The 20,982-nt window shown below is 36.9% G+C and overlaps 1 protein-coding gene across 4 annotated transcripts in view; it reads right to left on the bottom strand.

The window, feature by feature from the left end:
• Nucleotides 1-20,982, bottom strand: part of MDFIC (MyoD family inhibitor domain containing) — a 91,125-nt gene that overhangs the window by 31,091 nt on the left and 39,052 nt on the right. For all 4 annotated transcript variants that reach the window (XM_057730856.1, XM_057730857.1, XM_057730854.1 and 1 more), the window contains exon 4: nt 7,292-7,564. In XM_057730856.1, the coding sequence (XP_057586839.1) occupies nt 7,292-7,564 (273 nt within the window). The remainder of the gene's footprint in view (nt 1-7,291; nt 7,565-20,982) is intronic.

Below are 20,982 nucleotides of genomic sequence, written 5' to 3' on the forward strand. Positions count from 1 at the left end.
ACCAAAGGTGTAGTCCACACACAGCGGATAGCTATGTCTATCTCTTTAACATGGCTTGCAAAGCTGTCAGTTATTAGAAAAGAAGCACTCTAAGATTTGAGGCATATTTTGAGGTGCCTCTATGTTTCAAATGTTAAATTATATATATATTTCAGAATCTTATAAAATCTTTGCTTTTCATCAAATGGATGGATATGAGAATAATTTACTATAGAACATAAATTACAACCTATTTTCCTAAACTCAAAAGGAAGTGTACTTAAATATTTACTTTTGGCCCTAAAGTAACACATACCATTTATAAATACTTTGACAGATAATTGTTTTAATTTTTTAAGAACAGCTGATTTAATATTTCAAGTAAATAAGAAGCGATGATTTATACATGCAGAATGATTTACACTTTGGCCTAGTCAACTTTGCGCATGCCTGCTCTCCACACACACATTCACACACTCTTCTCTTTGTATTACTGTTGTCCCAGTTAGCTTGCTGGCTGAGCAATGAAATTTATTAAAATCCTGTTTTCCAATGGACTGGCAAATACTGCATCGGAAGGCAGAATTCTAAACCTTTCTCCCACACAATTATTCTGACATGGAATGGAAGGCACTGTGCCTGAGAAAACAGAACAAAACAAAACAAAACATCATCCAAGCAAATTAAGTATTTTGAGGAACGCAGCAATGTATCTTGCCAAAGTCACAGAAAATTTGTTTCTGGAAGCTCAGATTATAATACTACGGTCACATCATGAAGTCATGAAGTCCTATTATTATCCTTTCACTAAACTACAAGAGAAGTTTTTATGGGGGGAGAAGTGAATAAGATTTTACAATACTACTAAAACTAAGAATGAACCATTCAATTCCAAGTTTATCTTTCTAATTTTTTTTTCTGGTTTTAGGGTTTGGGATGTGTAGCTGACCGAAAAACCGTACGGAATATGAGAAAACTTGATGAGACTGTGAGACTGAAAGACAGGAGTTCTGAGTTCCAAGCCTGCCCTGCCTCAGCTGAGTTTCTTTTTTGCCTTTCTTTTAGCTCAAATATTTGCACTCCCTATTATCTCCCTTGAGGCTTTCGGCAATTCCCGAGGTTTCAACCATAATGTCTGCGGAATGTTAAAGACTAAGTATCTATGTTCTCCAATTTACATTCCTTACTTGATTCAATATTTATGATTAAGTCAGGCACTAGGCTGTGTGCTCAAGGCTAAAAGATGAATAAAACAGAATCTCTGCCTTCAATGAGATTACATTTTAGTGCAGGAAGACAGAGTAAAACAACTCCAGTATCATTTTGTATTTGGAGGACACTGTATGTGGAGAATGCCCAAAAGAAGAGCAATTAGCCCCAGACTGGGGCATCAGGAGATGATGCTTGAGTTCTGAAAAACATGTGTAGAGGTCAAGAAGGCAAAGTTAAGTTATAAGAACATGGCGGCTTCTCTTCCCTCATCCTGCAAAGGCATTTAGTTGTGACATGAACCATGGGTGCAGGGAACTTCAGGTATGCACAATTTCAAGTGCAAGGAGTTGTCAGGGTTTGCAGATGATGAGAAGTGGTGAGGTCAAGGAAAGATATTTTTACCCTTTTACCAGTGATCCTCAAGGAAGGAGGGGGTGTGACCTATCTGAATCACCTAGTGGGCTTTTCTAACTGTCCTGCTCAATTGTGCTACATCTCCTTTGAAGGCTGTGTGCCCCACCCAGACTGCCTCCCAGAGTCATGGCTGTACTCCTCCTACTGAGGATATGATGCCTGTCCCTATGGTATGCTGTGAAATATGGGTACACACCATCGCATCATGCATGCAAGGGAGAATACACTGACCAGAGAAAAGTCACAAAGGTAAGAAGCCAAGAGACTACTTTAAAGAAAGGAAAGCAGAGAGAAGCAGTATAGATACAAAGCCTTCCCAAAGAACTTGTTAGCATCCCCAGCTCAACAAGTCTAAAACCAATTCATCATTTTACCTATGGTAATATTTCATTACTAAAATACAAAAAGATTATAAAGGCAATCAGAGTACAGATGCTTCATATACAGCAGTATTCTAGGTTACATAATTGCAACTGTGGGATTTCTGCATCATGGAGAAAAAAGAAATAGAATGTTTCAAAGAAATATAAACTGGATATAAAACGATGTCCTTCAGAGAAGTCATAAGTATCTGGCTACGTAGTGTTTGAAGAACAGGGCATCCCAGGCTGCCTATGGACTGGTCCTTTCCAGTCTCATCTCTCCTCAGCAACAAACTATGTATGGTTCTCTGAACAAAACACATTATTTCACAAGCCCCCTTCAGCCCTGAATGCCTCCTCCAACTCCCTAACCTTATCTTATCCTTTAGGTCTCCATCCAGGCATTGCCCTGTCCAGAAAGCTGGCGTTCCTGACCCTTCCTTTCCTGTGTGCTCCTTCATGATGGTGATGATAACAGCAACTACACTTAACAAATACGTCATCTGAGCCAGGCTCTCTTCTTACTCATCTGAGTGTAACATCAACTCTTCTTCACAACCGTCCTATGGTACAGGTACACTGAGGCACAAATTGGTTAAGTAACCTACAAGGACACAACACGCGCCACTGGTTCTAGAGTCTGTGCTCTAATCACTAGGCTATGCTGTCTCCATAAGACTTCCTAGACACTGCCATGTATGCAGTGCTCCTGACTCTCTTGTTCAGCATTTATGTTCAATGAGCTGCTGGGATTGGATATGCAATTTCTCTACAAGTACTAAATCTATATTTCAATATAAAGTATGTTAACAAATATTCCTAAAAAGTATAAAAATCTCTTCCAAAAATATCTTCATTGAAACTTAATTTTTACAAAAGCATATAGCTATAACTGACACATCTAAAATGTGTTAGGATTTACTATTCATATGATATGAAAAATCATCTTAGAGTCTAATGAAAACCATTGGCAATTTGAATATTACATGATACTAAATTATACTATAATTATTTCAAAGGTCAAGAATCTTAAGCATTAGAATCTTAAGCATTTATTCCTAAAACTTTCTACCTGGGTGATGCAATCAGGAAACTGAAGTATGTATGAAAATATTTGATTATACAAAACAAGTAGAAATCTACTAATAATCTTTAAATAAAATGTACAGTATTTTCCCACATGGGTATTTTTTTCATGAATATGAGTACACATTTTACTTTCCAGTGCTAGTTTCAAGGAAATGGTTTGGAATAAAACATTGCATCACTTATTAACTCGTGGGAAACTCTATGAAGCTATTGTACTGGATAGAACTGTAAATTAAAAAAAAAAAGGACTCAGACCCAGTCCAGCCTCTTCAGGTCTTTAGTAGAGAAGGAAAATGGACACAGAACAGAGGTGTGAGTTTAGTAGGAAGAGTAGAAGGCAAATGTATTCTAATCAGAAGATCCCTGCCTGACCCACAGCTGTAATGATATCAACAACCCATGTGATGTTAGAATGGCCACTAAATTACCTTTTCCTCAGAGACCTTTAAGGCAAAATACCATAGTGGTTTCGAGCACAGACTGTGGAACCAGAATGTTCTGGGTTTGAGTCTCATTTCTATCATGTACTAATCGACTTTGGCAGGTTCACTTAACCTTTCTGTGCCTCAGTTCTCTCATTTATAAATAGATAATTACATACAGTTCACAGGATTACAGTGCTGTTGGAAGGATTAAATGAGTTCATGTGAGTGAAGTAGGTGGAACAGTACCTGTTCCCACATGAACCTACATAACTAACTCTATGAATCAACATAGCTTAAAAAGAGAATCTGATGGAACACGTCTAGTTGTACTGAGACCTTATGAAAAGATGTCACCAACCCACTGACTCAATTATGTGGCTAGGTCAATCCTTACCTCTGTGTGAGCAATGGACTCACATCATAGCAGTGTTTTCCAAACTTGGTCAGCAAAGCAGCCCTTAATGCTCTTAATGAAAGCCTATGAAATAGCTATACATTTAATTCCATCATCTAAACCAGAAAAATGTCCCTCTGGTTATCAGTATTGTTTATGCGCAATACAAAAATCACAAGCACCATTTATCCAGAAAAAAACACCACTGCCAAACTGGGCAAGGTTAGCTGCTGTGAAGGTTTTCAGTCTCTACTGTTTTGCCCCCATTTGCTCATCTTGCTATTAGAACAGGTGTAGACACTGAAGACTTCAGAAAAATGTGAAAAAAACAAAACTGAGAAAAGTCTAAATCCTTCACTGTTACTGTTTTTTAAAAAATAATTTCTATCCATTTTTAATAGTGTCACAAATCAAGCCTATTCAAGACCTACTGTTCTACTAACATATAGATCTCCTAGAATCCAGATGCTAGCTCTGTTTATCAAAACTATTTACACTAGCCAAGACATGCAAGCAACCTAAGTGTCCACTGACCGATGGATGAAGAAAATGTGCTATATATACACAATGGAATGTTAGCCATAAAAAAGAATGAAATAATGTCATTTGCATCAACATAGATGAACCTAGATTTTATTATACTAAGTGAAATAAGACAAATATCATATGATATCACTTATATGTGGAATCTAAAAAAGTGATACAAATGAACTTATTTACAAAACAGAAATATACTCACAGACTTCGAAAACAAACTTATGGTTACTACGGGGAAGGGGGTGTGGAATAAATTAGGAGTTTGGGATTAAAATATATACACTACTATATATTAAATGAATACCAAGGACCTACTGTATAGCATAGGGAACTATACTCAATATCTTGTAATAACCTATAATGGAAGAGAACGTAAAAAAAAAAAAAAGTGTGTGTGTATATATCTATAACTGAATCTCTCTGCTGTGCACCTGAAACATACAACATTGTAAATCAACTATATTTCAATAAAAAGAAATAATTAAAAAAACATTTCCGCCACTGCCCTGTTCTATTCAGCAGGTATTAGATTTCTACTCACCCAGGACTCACATATTCTATAAAGCAAGAGACCTGTTCTGAAAGTGAAGCAGCTTTGCTATAAAGAAAGCACCACAGAATCTTGGAACCAAACCTAATTTTAGATTTCTAATCCAAAACATTTTCTATAAAAAAGCAGCCCCAGAGAAACCCAAGTCCCCCAGCTAGCTGGTGGCAGAGTTAAGGTCCTTTTCCTTTGTGATTTGCCATCTACCAGTTCTGTGCTTTTGATTGTTGTTTAACTACAGCACCAGAGAATAAACTTACCTTCAAAACTGAAAGTCAGAAGAAACAACAAAATTTGAGGGTACAACCTTAAATTGCAGCAAAAAGTAGGAAGATGTCTATCTTTGAAAATTTGGAGCAGGACCATGGAATTTTCATCTAAATTCAAGTAATCACAATGAAAGGAACCTACCATCAGGCTAAATTGTATAGTTTAAGAGTGAAGTAAATGGGTAGGACATTGAAGACAAGGGTAGACAACTCATTGGTGTTTCCTACTCCTCACACCCCGATCCAATCTGGAACAGATTTTGTGATAAGAGAAGGATTACAAGGGACTTCCCTTATCCACACCTTTGTAGTCAGCCATAAGTATGTGTGGGTGAGAGGGGAAGAGGGGGCTGGAAGGGAAAAAGCAAGGAAAAGGAGAGAGAATTATATTTAATTTATATAGTATTGGTTTTCCTCTTCCTTCATATGTTACTTACAAAGCTGCATTCTTCCATTAGAAATAAATTCAGACGGTATTAAAAATAAGCAAATAATAACATTTTATAAAAATTCTATAAGCTATTTCAAGTTGGATTGATGTGCAAATGTTCTCATTCTTTAAAATCAGTAAATATCAAATGGAAAATTAGAGGTTGGGGCACTATAAGAAAAGTCAAATATATAAAACAAGAAGATTTCAATTGCATTCAATTATTTCACCCAATCACCTAGAAGCAAAGATCCTCTATAGAAAATTGCCTTGCCTTCCCAACTCCTTGGAGAGCCAGTTTAGTTAACAGCCTACCTATGCTTCAGAGATGACCATGCAGCTTACATGTCAAACTCATTTTAAAGTGTCAATCATGTCCCTTTCAATCTAATTAGTTTGGAAAGTAGTGTCACTGACCTGGAACTATGCAGACCATTTATTATCATATCATTTGATCAACCTAACACTTTACCTCAGTTGAGTTTGAGACACCTGTAGCCAAAATGTAATATCCTTTCTCCCACTCATTACTGGTAACTCTCAATACAATTTCCTATTTACAACTCAATTTCTCTTTCTACGAATAAGCATGGCCAACCTCACAGAAGCATCCCCAGAATTTCCCTTATTTGAGATTTTATGATAATTAAAATAGAAAGGTAAGGGGAATAAGAAAAATATTTTATATTTTATGTATATGTGTGTGTGTGTGTTTAATACATACACACACACACACACAATATCTGAACCAGAAAAAATACACATATATATTTCAAAAAAAATGATTTGAGTTTTTGGTGCCTGCAAACTGCTAAAAGGAGGGGAAGAGGTAGAACAGAGGAACATGCATACATGCTTGGAGAAACCTGGGACCTTAAACTGGAGGGAAAGCTATTCTTTTTTTTGACATAACACCTCAAGCCATTTTTATAAAAGGAATCTGTAGGTTATAAACCCAATGTCATCAGATGGGTTTGTGTTATAATAAAGAAACACTTTTTCAGCTTCACAGTAGTTAATTAACAAGGTAATCACTAACTCCTGAGAGGTCAGAGAACACAGCCTAGTGCCTCTGGGAAGGAGCTAAAGGCCAGAACACAGTGAGCCTGCAATGAGGCAGGGTTGGGGGACGGGGGCCGTCCATGGCAGCACTGGTAGGCAAGACGCCCGTCAGTCAAGCAACACAATCACCTAGCCCACTCCCTGACAAAGGCAAGAAAATTACCAAATCTTTGCTTCAGGTTTGCATACTTGAAAACCGATTTGCAAGACAAAAATAGAAGCAGGTATCTCTGAACCATGGCATAGGGTAACATATGGAATCAGAGACCAAAAAAACACATACATTCATATGCCACCAAAACATTGTATTTTTAAATGTGGTATTTAAAAAAGAAGAATAGCAGTTATATTTAAAGTAATGACTACTCACTCTAGAAGACAATCTAAAAACAGGATGTCAGCTGCCGATGCTTCCGTTCCTAGCCTGTGCTTTCCTTTGGGGAAGTTGCATTTTACCAGAATTCCTGTTTGGAGGCTAAGCAATATCCTTCATTCACATTTGCTTGGTCAAATTATTAGTGAATGTGATTTTTCATCTGGTAAATAAAATATGCATATATTTCGCACTTACCTTCAGGTGAAGAGCCTGTCTTTTGAGAAAAGACAGCATTTACTTTACTCTTCTTACTGATGTCACTGTTTACAGACAAGCTGGATTGAATTTTTCTATGCATTTTATGAGAAACGGGTGCTGAAAGCCTTCGATTCTCTGCAGGTACATGTTTGGCCCCGTGGTGGATTCCATTTCCACTGCTCAGACTGGGGTGGCCGTTCTTTATCTTGCTTATTTCCTCCTCACTTTCCTGTGCTGCAGTTTGAAGCTGAGGCAAGCGCTGAGGCTGGGCTAAGTGAAAAAACAAAACAAAACAGGAGAGGTTTCTCCAGTTAAAAAAATGAATATTTGAAAATAATCAAAATATACTCAGTAACAGACTTTCTTGGGTTTTACTCATGGTCCTAGAAGTGAAGAGGGAAAAAAAAAAAAGGAAAACACAAATTAACATGAACATAGAGAAAGCATAATTACTAAAAGGGAAAATGGGAAGGGGTCATCAAGGGTGACTTTTCACAGGGATATAAAAAGAGGAGAAAAAATGGTGTTTCTTTTTTCTTGAAGAAAATTTAAGTTGGAAATCTGAACAACGTAATTCAAAACTCATTCAACAGCAAATGTTGATTGTTTTCTAAGTCCCAGGTCCTCTGTTGGATGCCATAAACAAGCAGTTTTATTGCAACATCCCTGATAACGATAAACTACTCAATTACCTTTTGAGATAAAAGAAAAGGAACAATGAAGTCAGGTTTCAAAGCTGGGTAAGCGAGAACAAGATAGTTGTTTTTCTTTTTAATTTCACTTTAAATTCTGAAGAAGAAAACCTTTTCCATATTCTTTAATTTGATTTTAAAATAAACCATTTATGGAAAGTTAGGAATAGAAGAGAACTTCCTTAATCTGGTAAAACGCATCTACCAAAATTAAAAGTCAACACTGGAGAAGTGCTCCTGTTCAGTCAGGACCAAGAAAAGAATGCCCACCTTCACCCTCTTATGCAACATTACACTGGCAAAAGCAATCAACACCAAAAAGACAAAAACAGAAAAACAAAACAAAAAAAAAAAACAGGTCTGAGTCCCGGAAAGGAAGAAACAAAATTTCTGAGATGGGTAGATAATTGAATGTTCCAGGAGAAATCTAAAAGATTATACATTCTGAAAAACTAAGAATTTAGCAAGATTTATACATGATGAACGATATGAAAATCAACAAAATTCTGTAAGCCAGCAGTAAGCAACTAGCAAATATACAAGCAAAACTGAACTCTTCACAGTAACAAAAAAAGAAAAACAAGCCAACAAACAAAAAACCCTATAATCATCTAGGAGTTAAGCTAGGAAAAAGGGGGCAGAGAATTCATGGCAAAAATTACAAAATATTACTGAAAGACATAAAAGAAAACCCTAAGAAATGGAGACAGTATAAATATGTTAATTCTGGTAATATGTTAATGATCCCCAATTTATTTACTGTAATTCCCATAAAACTTCCAAAATGCTTATCTGTGGAACTTGGCAAGCTAATCCAAAAAAATTATAAGCAGGAGTACAAGAATCACAAGGGAATTTTAAGGAAGGAAAAGACGATTGTGGGATTTGACTTCAATATGGTGTTAGTCCAGGTATAGACATAAACCAATGAAACAGCAGAGAAAGTCCCCAAAATGTGTGTATGCACATTCAAATGCATGTACCCCTTATACAAAGAAACTTCAGATGTATTAAATGTCTATATATGAAGAGCTTAAAAGAAAAATCTAAAAGAATATTTTATTAGCATGACACTAAAAAGAGAACTGATTCTTTGGAAAACGAATCACAAAACAAGCAGGGTAACTAGTGATCATTGGCGCTGCCCAGCATTTCTGAACACCCTCATAGATTTTGCTAACTTCCCCTGTCCCATCCCTACATTCCTCTTGAGTTAGCAGGCACATACGTGACTTACATTGTACCAAGCACTTATGTGCAGAAGTACCAATGCGAGACGGCAGCCACACCTGGGTGGTGGAGCCTCTGAGCCCAGACAGTGAAGAAGACATCTGTTGGTCTTGGCTGCAGTATCCGGTGTCCACTTCCTAGCAGACCAGTGGGCCAAGGGGGCAGTAGTAGTGGGATGTTCACTGGGGAAGCCGCATTGAATGGGTGGGCATGATCCTTGGCTGGGTAACTCTTGGGAGAGTCTGTTGCTACTAACACATTTACTTTCAATTTAAATTAGCTAAAATGGATTCTGGTTTTTCCAGCTAAGAGCCCTGATCTCAATCCAAAATGTTATCTGTTTACATTGGTTAAGTAATGAGAGTCTTAAAATCAACATTTACCTTGCTTGTGTAGCTGCTAAGCAGAGTTATCAATCACAGCATTTCAGCAAAAACAACGGTAAACAAAACCGTTTGGGGTCAGATTTTACTATTTTATAATTTCCTGGAATTTCAAAATCTGAAGCTGTTTTAATTAGTCTTTTCTGTTTATGATTATGAACAGTTATGAAATGTAAATTAAATCTGAATACTAAGAGGTCTTCGACTTAGAAAAAGTATTGCATACAAAACTGTAACATGGCATTGATAATGTCTAAAACGGACTAATCATCTGTCATCTCGGGACTACCTAAGACCTGGTGTATATTTTTGACAAAGAAGACAGCTTGCATTTGAGTAAGTCTTTAGCACACATTGTTTACTTCTGTTCTTATTCACATACCCTATGTCTCTTGAGGAAAAACATCTTAACACACCTGAATATTTTACTCATGAATGTACATATTGTAAGGAAAAAAGTTGTTTTTTACTTAACAAAAGCATCCTTTCATACCAAGTCTATTAACATTAATACCCAATTTATAAAACTAATATATGAACTCCTCTTGGAGTTATTCAGTTTTTTTAGTGATAAACAAAAGAGAATAATTTTCTAAACATTTAATATTTGGGAATAATAACACAAAGTAAGTTACTAAATTTATCAAAATGTTTTGTTTTTCTCCTAACTTCTGGTGAAAAGAAGAAAACATTACTTCTCTGTTTAACAGCTAGAATATGCCCTTCTCGAAACTAAAATCGACAATCAAGGCTTGTGCAAAAGGAGATCTATTTCTTATGGGTGTGCAATCATTTGACCTAGAGATTAATTTGCTGCTCCTGTAACTTCTTGTATCAACTAGAATGACATCCTAATGACTGCTATTGAACATAAAGCCAGTTATGCATATGTATTTAACGGGATGCCAAAGAAGACAGTTAAACCTAATTTGGTGTCCTTTTCAGAGCTCTTTCCTGTAATCTCAGCAAATAAATGGAATGTTTTGGGCTACTTCTTCTCTGAAAAGAATAATTCAAGCAATGTGAGAGCTGGGTTAAGTCTAAATGTTATTGACCAACGCTGGAGAGACTTACCAATCAAAAATGCCCTGTCATAGTCCATAATCCAAGATCAATTTAAAATGATTATGTAATCAACATTCTCCATAAAGAAAAATAAAGGTGGTAAAAGACAATCAGGTCTTGCTGCCAAATTCTAAATCCAACAGGTCTGATCTTTTCCTACTATCCAAATTGACTATTTGCAAATTACTGAGTAAGGCCAGAGTGATATTCAAACATATCCTTAATGATTTATCTACATTTCAACCTTCAAAATGGTATCTATTCCTGTTGGCAGATAAATGATAGTATATTCATTTTTGCTTCACTGCCACCTAATTATTTTTAGTATAGTTTGTATTATGGGCCAAGTAACCAAGTATTATCTCTTCACTGCAGTTTTTTAACATTATGATTTTGTCAGATGCATACAATATGTAAGTCAAATCAAAACTGGATAAACCCTAGATACATGAATCATCTTAAAAGACATTTAATTCAAATTCATTGATAATTTTCCATAGATGTGACTTAATTCTTACAGTAAAAGTACAACTAAAACCAAATCAGAAATGTGATTTTATTCTCGAATAAAGAACAAAAACATCTGACTGATTAAACCATAACTACTTGGCTTTAAACAGATTTCTTTTCCTTATTGTGTAAAAGTTGTGTATGGCTTTAAAAAAAAAAAAAGCACACTAATATGGGAACGACACAATGCTTCTTAAAACACAAGTGATGCCTAGGGACCCTCGCTCTCCCTTTAATGATCCACTGCTCTCATTCAGCTGTCTTTCTTTTTTCAAATCTTTACATATGTGACAGCTCTCAAAAGTAGACCATAGACCATCTGGCATTTCCAGAGGTGTAACTTGTGCAAATTCAGCTCTATTGGGAGCGCACTGCTATATTCTGCCTGCGTTATAAAGGGACAATAGAATGTAGAACTTATGAGTTGTTTTGAATTATTCATTTTTTTGCCTGTATATTCAAGAAATTTTACAAACTCTGCATTTTGTACTACATAATCACATGCGTTAAAGGTACAAAGAAACTTTTTGACACCTCTTTTCTACAGAAAGCTGGCATTTTGTTTGATATGTGAACATTCAGCATCTGTTATATCATTCTAAACAGGATGGGTGCTTCTACAAAAGACCCCATTTTAAACTCACTCTATATGAGCAAAAAAAATGTATTCTTGACATTCAGTAACGAATGCAATACACATCAAAATTTCAAATACCAGTTATATGAACATTCAGCATCTCCAAACCTGGATAGCGTTGGTCAGCCGCTTACCATATGTATAAAGAATTTTTTTTTAAATCATTGCTCACACAATGCGGCATGATTGTAATTTTAATATCCATGAATAGTTACAAATGTCTTAAGAATTACTGTGCTTTCTTGGTTCAAATGTTTTCAATCAGGAAGGAAACCAATAGAATTAGATCTAGTGATTTTCAATAAGAATAATAAATATGGGAGTAATGTGTCAATAGCATGAACTTCTTTTGATAATTTTTTTTTTAAACTGGATGATATTGGAGCTAGTAATAACTATACTTGAAACTGCAGCTGCTGGAGCAGCAATATAAAGCAACATTCTGCTATAGCATATAATCTATTAGCATGTGCAAATCATCTTCAGTTGCTGGTCTCTTTACACAAGTCAGATTTAATAAAATTACAAAAGAATTCTCATGCCATGTAGTCAGTTTAAATGGTTGTTGTACATACAGAAAAAAATCTAAATTAAATGCTTAGGATTTAAAATTGTAGCAAAATGATCAAAATAGAATATGGAGAATAGAATATGGACGGGGGAAACTGACTTGGTGTAAACCAAATGTATTCTTCCTAGGGATAGTACAAAGCTTTTATTGGGTACCCAGTAGTATGCTACTTCACGGTTACAATGAGACAGACACATAAACACACACACATGTGCATGTAGACTTTATTTATACATACCTATAACAAAATAGTGTTTTATTATATACACATAAAATATGCATCTACATACAATAATAGCTTTAAAAGTTTCTTACTTTAATATGTACTAATATCACAAAACTATATTATTTTATTGTTATAATATAAATTTAGGGAAAATCAACTAAAATAAATGTGCTATTAGACAACCCTGTATCAACCTGATACAAGCCTTTCTCAGTGTACAGACCCTGATGGAACCAGCATCCTAACACACAGTCTGGAAGCTCCTGGCATTTTCTACCTCTGTTTCCTTAGTTTTCCTCCAAGAGCCTTCTGAAGTTGATTTTTCTCTCAAGCTTCTGAACTTTTTCATCACATATTTTCCATCTTCATTTTATTTTATGTGTATACTAACAAATTGAGATATATTTTGGAATTGTAATTTTTTTGGAATCTTGATCATTTGAGAATCCCAATTAAATTCTGTTGAAGAGGAAAATTAGAAACTTGCACTCAGCTAAAAATAACTCCATGCTTATTCTGCTTTTGTAAAATATGCTTGCTGCACTGAGAAAAACAAAAAAACAGGATGACCTAGCAATCCAATGTAACCATAAGATGTTTTGCTAAAAATGGAATGGTCTGCACCTGCTCTTGTAAGTTTCTGTTTGGAAACTTCCGTGCTCTGTAAACCAAGTAATAAATCTACCCATGCTAACTGTAAATATGTGCACTGACCCCCATAAAAGTAAAGCTCACCCTGAGCTCGGGGCCCAAAACTTTGGAGTGTTACCTGTCTGGGGCCACCGGCCTAATATACCTGAGTTCTCCAACCCTCCAAGTGTGGTGCTTGGTTTCTTGACGGACCAACTTCTGCAATACTGTGACCGCATGACTGGGACCTCACAGGATGGAAGGGATTGTCTTATGATGCTATCACATTGCTTAGCATTTTTAACAGTAGTTTTTAAATTATTGCAAAATAAATTTAATTTCTTAATTATTGCAAAATAAATCACCAGATGTCAGGCGTTAGAGGTACTTCTTCTCAAGACAACAGAATACAACTTTTAGAAGTTTGGAGAATTGAGCACTTTTCTCCAATTCATAAAGAATATTTAGGAAGTACTTCAACATCTTTAAGTAGAGCCTAGAAGAGGGAGATTGCTAGCTGTTCTCCAAATCCATCCTCCTTATTGTCCTGGGCACGGGGCTAACCCATTTCCCAGCCTCCCTTGCAGTTCGTTTCAGCCACATATCCATGTTTGCTCTGAAGTACTGAGCGAAGAAATTATTCCTGCCACTTCTAGGCCTGGGCCTTAAGATTTGGGTGTGTCCTCCCTATACTTCTCTTGCACTTGGCAGCAACCCAGCTTTGACCACAGCTGAGGGAAATATCTTAAGGGATGTTGGAGAAACCAACCAGAAGGAATCTGCATGGCAGCAGGGAAGAGAGCCTCTCACTGACCTGGAAAGCTCATCTCATACTGTTCCATAAGAAATAAACTTTGATTTAGCCACGGGATTAATGTGGGGACTCTTTATAAAACATTCATAGCTTCTATCAAAGCCTATGAACAACTACATATAGTACATCAACATATACGTAAACTGCCCCTAGTCCAAGTGACCCAAAAGACACCACACTTCATTAGCAAAAAAGAAACAAAACAATCTATTAGCAGCAGTGGAAAGACCACTGCCAAATCCACAGCCTCCGGTGGGTCTTAAAAAGCAGCAGCTCAGCTTTACAACACAGGAGCCAACTATCACTGAGGGATAATCCCGCATCACACAGTTCTGTCGCAGAAGTACCCCAGCCTTACTCTGCCACTCGAGGACAGCGATGCAACTCTGTCAAACTTCTACCTTTACCGTGGCTGGATGGCAAGCTAGCAGGGTGACCAACCATCCCAGTCTGCTCAGGACTGACGGAGGTACTGGGAGGCAGAACTTGTAGTTTTAAAACCAGGACAGTCCCAGGCAAACTGGGACCAGTCGGTCACCTTTATACCAGGCACAACTTGTACACCAGCGTCTCCTTCAACAAGAAACTAGCAACAACAGAAGGCGGGAAGCACGTAGGCTTTGACAAACGAGACCCACTAGGATTTGAATTCCGGAGTCAGTATTTCCCAGTTCTGTGAGCTCCAGAAAGTTACTTCCTCTCCCTGGGCACTAGGACCTTCACTTGGCAAAATGAGAGAAAATGATAGATCCTCATGGGCCTGGGGGGGAGGTTTATCTTCCCACTTCCACCCCACTGATTTCTTCTCCCTCTTCACTCTCCCATACTTAATGCACCCCCCCCCCATTTCTTTCTGATTTATTACTTGACTTTTATTTTTTTTATTCTGTTACCAGAATAACACAGAATAAAAAAATATTCCTCCTAAAAATCAACCTCAAACCTTCTTGTAAATAAACAGGTTTCAAATAAATATACAAACAGAAAAACAAATTCAAAAATAAAGATTATTAAAAAAATGACCTACACCTTCTTTTAATATTTGCATGTGTTACTGAAAAGTCCCCAGACAGTACACCAATGAATAACACAGATTTTATTACATCCCCTCCAGTAGAGCTCTTCTCTAATGCTTGTTTTTTAATCCTCAAATAGATAACAAATTTGGCCTCACTTTACGCCAGCTATTGAACATCATAGTTTCTAGTTAACTTACCCGGATAATAGGAGCCCAATACCCATATATTTGAAAACAGAATATTTCCAGTTTAAGTTAGCAGGTTCCGTTATGGATTGCTGTCTAGAAGCTTCATTTATATATTAACAGAGCATATCGTCCTCCTATATAATCCCGTAGTGAAGATGGGTGTGATCTCCTTTGTCCTCTGACTCAATAGGTTTTTCCATCATTTGATTCAACTGACAATGTGACCTCTGTTATAATTATTTACAACTGTATAATAAATATCTAAATAAATGTATATATGCTTATATTTTGCAAAACATCAATAGCTTAAACAGTGTTTTTTGTATGACTGAAAACATCATAAAAAGATACCACAAAGGCACAATCTTCCAAAAATCTATTTTACATACGGAAATATTTTTTAATATTTAATATTTTAAAAGGAATATAATGCCCTCATGTTCTTTTGAAGGTTGACTCCTGAGTTTTCTAATAGGTAATAGTGGGCATATTCAGGGCAAATTTTATATATTAAAAATATATATATAAAATATTACTTTTTTTTAGGTAGAAAAAGGCATTTTCTTTGTGTTTGTTTTCTTAGATCAATTAGTGGGCAAGCAGAAGTTTGAAAAGTCCTACTGTTACTGTGTTATGTTTCAACAAATATAGGTTTTCCTCAGAATTCTCAAAACAATAGCAAGTCAGGAAGTATTAAGTAGCTATACCTCACTTCAATCTTCAGACCATTAGTTAAACATTTCTTTGCCCTTGCTAGTGTTTCACCGTGAGGTTTACAGGAAAAAATTTTTTAAAGTATTATTATCTGGCTTTAGAAGTATTCACTTTAAAAGCACCTGACTGTCTATCACAATGGGATAGAACATATTCAAGTATTATCTTTTTAAATAACACAGAAATACTTAACCAAGTCAGCATTTACAAACATTAAGCAATGTATACTACAGTAAAATTAGGGTGGTTGGCAACTGAAAAAGCATATACTGAAAATCCCAAGTATTTGAAACTTCAAAATTCACCCTAAGTCTTTACACACTGATTATAGCTTTCAAGGACCACAAAGCATATAAGAAGACATCCCATTAAGAAGCATGCAGCACTCTTAGGTTTCAACTTAAAATACACATTGACACACTGGGATAGAGGCAGAACTGCTTTCTGACATAGGTCCTAGACCCAGCCTGCCTTTGGGTGCCTTTATCCCTTCTCTATATGATAAGGCTCTCTGGTAAGGCAAGATACAAGTCAAAAAACTTGAAACAAAGGACTGTGATCTAATATAAAAACCTGCATCAGGAGTAGGCTATTAAAATGTGAAACTTAAGTAAAGGCAAATTTGAGGAAAATGATCACTCCATCCTAGCTGGAAAATCAGCAGTCAATATGAAACAGTAGCAAAGTCGCTAATTAAAATAAGCAGTCATCAGTCCTTGGGACACACATTGCGTGCACAGGAAGGCTGGAGCTTTAGGGGACTCTGCAGAAATCTACCCATCCAATATCAGTATACTGGATTTCTCATGGCTTTCAGTAGCCGCTACAAGAAAACAAGAAATTCCATTCTAACTGGCCAACATAAAAGCCAAGTAGAAAAAGCAGACAGTTTTACTAAGGAAAGCTTTTTTACCTGCAAGCAACACAGTCAAAGCCTGCAACACACAAATACATTTGCTATTGTGTAAATCAAAAAAAGGCACTCCCCTCTGTAGAGACAAATTTCAAAAAGGCTTCCTTGCCTGAATGCAGGCCTTGGTGAGTAGAGCAAGGGCTAGATTTCCGCCCCCACTTGACTTTGTGAAACTCACAGATACAAAACCATTAAGAAATAGCCCTGGTAGCCAGTGATGTCGGACCACTAAAGTTCAGATGTGTTACCTGAATTTCAAGCAGCCAAATTATTTGTTACAGTCTGAATGCAGTGTGCTGATCAGGTAAATGTGAAGTGCTGGAAAATGGAATAAGGGGATATCAGGGAGGCGCAAGAGCTATGGAAGCCTGAAACTCCAGGCTCCCTCAAGTGCCTCTCCCACTCACTAAGTAGTACATGCAACACATTCACAAGGGATACAGCCTGGGGAAGGAGCCTGGGGAAGCAAACAGCCTGGGTCAAGCTTCACCACCCACAGAAGTAGAGCTAGTGACAGGAAGCCATTAAATCAAGACTAAAGGAGACAGAGGGATCCCTGAACTCTGAAACACAAGTAGAAAGGCAAGGGACCAGAGCCAAAGAGCATTATTTGACACACAACTTTAGTGCCAGTTACCACCACCACCTCCAAAAAAAGGATATCGATAAGCAACTAACAAAGATGCTAAAAGATTTATATTGCTAGAAAAAAAATCCCTAGCCTAGCAAACAAAGACCTGAGACTGTTCTACCCCGAAGGCAATCCCTGAATCTAAGCCCTCGTTACCAACAAGAAAAGCACTGCTAAGGCCCCTGCAAGGGAATCCTCCCCGGAAAGCCTTTCTCAGAGATGGCCATGAAGGACACCCAACAAGTGAAAACTTCTTAGCAGATAATCCTTAGGTAAACACATCCACTGGCCACAGAACCCAAGGTCAGGGAAGAAATGTACTGGAGATGCTTATGTAGTCCCTGGCCACAGCATCTTCTGGAATATCCTGCATCAGGGGAACATAGCTATTCCCTCGACCAATCCTGTACTTGAGTTACATGGCAGCTATCCCACACTTCCTTCACTATTATACAATCAGATATGCTTTAAGCCATAATTTCCAAGATCATGAGGCCCTACATCCAAATTTGATTGAGATCAGATTTCTGGATCATTTCAGAGGAGGAATAAAAATCATCCAGAGGCCTGTGGAATAATGGTCATATGACACTAGCTCTAGATGCATCACTGGGATGTGACTTTGATTTGTCTCATTAGGGAGAGACAGAGTACACAATGTTTGTTCAAAAGATAACTGGATCTCATTAGGTGGGAATATTTTGTAATGATATGGAGGGAACAAAATGTATCTGTGTATACACACACACACACAAATGTGTGCCAGTCAGCCGGGGACTGGGCCACAGTAGATACCTATTCTTGGTCCACCCAACATCACCCCCTTTCTTCTGGTGGCTGTATAAGTATTAATGAGAGTGGGACCACGATTTGTTGACAAGAACCCTTCAAAAACTAATTTTTCAGTTACATAGGTTTTATACACAGAGCTTGACAAATCGAGGCATTTGCTGACTTGCCTTTGAGTATATAGCAAGTGCCTTAAGGACAAGATTCTGTGTTCTCAGAGTTCTATCAACCTTATCAGGCACATACCTGCTGACAAAAAGCCTTGTACAATGTTCAGCACCCAGTGGACACCCAGTGAAAATTAACTGATGATGATAAATTATACTAGCTTTTAAGCTGTCACTCGATCCCAGCATATAACAACCTTCCTGAATAAATCAAGCAACAGTTTGGTATTCAATACCATTATAAACTTCATCCTTCACCTTCACGAGTCTAGGGAATTGCTGTAAGAGCATAATATGAGGATGGTGAAGCTACAGCAAGGATTCAGGAAACTCTTATAACAAGGGAATTAAAGATTCAGTTACAGATATCAAAGTATGCGTAGAGAAATGCATCAAAAATACTAGTTAAGTGACCTTTTTGAAAACAGCCTAAGAAAAGTCAGTACCAAATTATAGAGCTAAAAGTTTTCCCCCTCCCTGTAATAAAAGTAAATCCAACTTAATGTACAAGTAAAACTGGTATCTCCTTGAGATTACAGGAGTGGCAATGCAAATGAAGTTCCAGTTAGGAGATATGAAATTAGGGAGAGGAAACTATGAATTGCTAACTGAACATTTAAAAAGTCCATTTATTTCCAGTAGCTTATACAAGGTAAATCAGAAGAAAAGTAAACTCTGTTACTATGAATTCCCCAGAGCTTTAATAGAGCACATAGCCTTCAAAGTTCATTGGTGAGTATTTGTTATTAGGATGGCTTTTCACTCTTCAATAAATTCTTCTGAGATATGGCCTGAGACAAGGAAACCTTTGTACTTTACTTCTAATAACAGTTATAATAGATGATGCTGTCTCTGACATAATTTGAAAACAGATCTCCAAGCAAAGTTCTCAGAACTGACTCTAGGACTGGGATGGTCCTAATTGTCACGTCCAACCCCAATATGAGATCCTGTGAATTTCCTCCATAAGGAAGTAATAAATAAGCTGCTTATCCCAGAAACTAACAACAATATTCTGAAAAATGGTGCAATAAAGTTTTCCAAACCTGTGGAGGTAGATTCACATATATGAATTTACAATTCTTTCGTATATGTGAACAGCATATAAACAAACATAATGGAAAGGTTTCAATATGCAAATTAATAAGTGAAAATAACACTATTTTCTCATTATCTTATCTTCTCCTAAGATGAAATCTCTCCCCCTACCTCCTTATAGGACTGCTTTAAATTTCTGGAGCCTGATTGGAGGAATATGAGTTTTAGATTCTTGTCTACACTCATGTAGCAACACAATTTTAGCCTCCATGAGAATAAAATGTTACCCAAATATAAGTACCAGGAAATGACTAAACACAGAGGAACAAACTCATTAACCACATTTAAAGATGAATATGATTGAAATCATTTACACAAACATTTCCTCCCTTAATTTTGCCACTAAAACACACAAAATCTATCAAGGCACCTTTGGCTGCATATTATTGATAAATTAAATAGATTATTATAAAATATTTGCTGAGTATATAACTCTAGTCCCAGTCATTGTTCTAGGCATAAAGGATTTACAGTGAACAAAATTTACAAATTTTTCTTGCCCTCACAGAGCTTACGGATATGTACTATCTCTCATAACAAGAAATCCAAAGACAGGGCAGCTCTAGTATTATTAATGTCACAGGCTCTATTGATATATTTTCACTGGCACCCTTGGCATGTCAACTTTCCCATCTGACTGTTCCCCTCATAGTTATAAGACTCCCTGACATGGATCCAGGCACCATATGGAGAGATGATGACAGTCCTTGAAAAAAAGAGGGAGCTCTTTCCAACTGTCCCTTATAAGAATATAAAAATGCCACTCTCAGAAACCCTCCAGGAGACATCCCTCAAGTGTCATGGCTCAGCACCGCATCACATGCGGACTCCAAATCTCCTTCTTCTCTGCCCCCAGAGCAAAATTTGTTTAAAGGTCTGCCCTCTTGGCCAGACTGTAGGCTCCTCTGTAGCAAGAAACACGTCATCCATCCATTTGTATAGTCACTCAATGAGCATTTACTCAGTGCTGAAGTGCCCAGCACTTTCGAATATCTGCTCCAGCACTTAGAACAGTGGTGACTTAGAAAACATGAAGGAATGACACAAGGAAACAATAACGTCCATTTTACAGCTCCCAATTTCAGTCATTTAAATAAAACCCTAAGTACACACTGTATACCTAGAAAAGTAAACAAGGAAAACATAAACACAATTGCCTCCTCCCATACCTCCCTGATGTAATGACTTCTACTTAATCCAGATGATTTTTAGAATCTATAGCAACTGTCTTCAACCTCCAAACTCCACAACTATCCCACACACATTTTATAATTTATATTGCCAATTATTACTTGTAATTCCAAAGAACTGGAAAAATGAGAATGTCATTATTCATCACCACTGACCTCATGTTAATTTAATCAGAAGAATGATGCTGTTTTCCAACAGTGGACAAAAACACACAAATAAT

Source organism: Hippopotamus amphibius, chromosome 4 (assembly GCF_030028045.1).
Source record: "Hippopotamus amphibius kiboko isolate mHipAmp2 chromosome 4, mHipAmp2.hap2, whole genome shotgun sequence".
NCBI lineage: Eukaryota > Metazoa > Chordata > Mammalia > Artiodactyla > Hippopotamidae > Hippopotamus > Hippopotamus amphibius.